General features: G+C 42.1%; 1 protein-coding gene across 1 annotated transcript; it reads left to right on the top strand.

Annotated features, from left to right (window-relative positions):
* Positions 1-386: 386 nt before the first annotated feature.
* LOC114687234 (olfactory receptor 56A3) lies at positions 387-1,334 on the top strand. Its single transcript, XM_028861936.1, has one exon. The coding sequence runs from the start codon at positions 387-389 to the stop codon at positions 1,332-1,334; it is 948 nt and encodes a 315-aa protein (XP_028717769.1).
* Positions 1,335-1,612: the final 278 nt, after the last annotated feature.

Genomic DNA, 1,612 nt, shown 5'->3' with positions numbered 1-1,612 from the left:
ATAGTTTATGTGAGCATTAAAAAGAAAATAAGGAGAAAAAAACATATGTAAAAGATATGCAGTTTAACCTGCATGTGAAAATAATATCCTAAGTGTTTTTTCTCAGTTTTAGTTTCTGTAAAGATATACCAACTCTTTTGAAAATAAAATCAAATGTATAGTTAAATCCTCTTTCTTTGGTCCTCTGCACAGTTAAAGTGATAGTAGTATCCCCGTAACAAGGCATCAGACATAAACAGATAAACTCAATTGACCTGGATAACCTGCTACAATTGTGTCTAACTAAAGCAACTTGCTCTACCTTCATATAGCTATACAGAACCTAATTCTTTACATCCTAATTTTACAGCTCACTAAGAGAAAGCTGTAGGACTGTGTGACAAAATATGACAGCACACAAGAATGATACCATCTCTACTGGAGTTTCAGACTTCCTCCTAAATTGTTTTGTCAGGTCTCCCAGCTGGCAGTTCTGGCTCTCCCTGCCACTCAGCCTTCTCTTCCTCCTAGCCATGGGGGCTAATGCTATTCTTTTGATTACCATCCGCATGGAGGCCTCTCTGCATGAGCCTATGTACTACTTGCTCAGTCTTCTCTCCATGCTGGACATCGTACTCTGCCTCACGGTCATCCCCAAGGTGCTAGCCATTTTCTGGTTTGATCTCAGACCCATTAGCTTTCCTGCCTGTTTCCTCCAGATGTATATCATGAACAGCTTTCTTGCTATGGAATCTTGCACATTTATGATCATGGCCTTTGATCGCTATATAGCCATCTGTCACCCACTGAGATACCCATCTATCATCACTGACCAATTTGTAGTCAAGGCTGCCACATTTATTTTGGTCAGGAATGCCCTTATTCCTTTGCCCATCCCCATTCTTTCAGCACGACTTCATTACTGTTGGAGAAATGTCATTGAGAACTGCATCTGTGCCAACATGTCTGTCTCTCGACTCTCTTGTGATGATGTCACTGTCAATCGCCTTTATCAGTTTGCTGGAGGCTGGACTCTGCTGGGATCTGACCTCATCCTCATCTTCCTCTCCTATACCCTCATACTAAGAGCTGTGCTGAGACTCAAGGCAGAGGGTGCTATTGCCAAAGCCCTGAGCACATGTGGTTCCCACTTCATCCTTATCTTATTCTTTAGCACCATTCTTTTGGTCTTTATCCTCACACATGTAGCTAAGAAGAAGGTCTCTTCTGATGTGCCAATCTTGCTCAATGTCCTCCACCATGTCATCCCTGCAGCCCTTAATCCCATTGTTTATGGGGTGAGAACCCAGGAAATCAAGCAAGGAATCAAGAGACTACTGAAGAAGGGGTGGTAAAGAGACCAACTGCACCCCTGCATTCCTAAGGCACGATGACTTATTATGTTGATAGAAAATTGGCTGAAACACTAACTCAGAAAATTCTCATGAAGAAAGTAAGTCTAAAAAATGTTCCTGACTATACTCTTCCTTTAGAAAACACAATACTCCCTCTACAAAAATTCCATATCTCAGCCAGGTGTAGTGGTGCCTGCCTTTAATCCCAGCATTTAGGAGGTAGAGGCAGGTAGACCTTTTTGAATGTTGGCCAGCCTAGTCTACATAGTGAATTCCAG

This window comes from Peromyscus leucopus, chromosome 1, assembly GCF_004664715.2.
Source record: "Peromyscus leucopus breed LL Stock chromosome 1, UCI_PerLeu_2.1, whole genome shotgun sequence".
Taxonomy (NCBI): domain Eukaryota; kingdom Metazoa; phylum Chordata; class Mammalia; order Rodentia; family Cricetidae; genus Peromyscus; species Peromyscus leucopus.
The sequence above is the reverse complement of the archived record's forward strand: the minus strand, read 5'-3'. Positions and strand labels throughout refer to the sequence as shown.

Excerpts from the sequence above, each read along its gene's own strand:
- LOC114687234 (XM_028861936.1), top strand. The coding sequence starts at position 387 with ATGACAGCACACAAGAATGATACCATCTCTACTGGAGTTTCAGACTTC.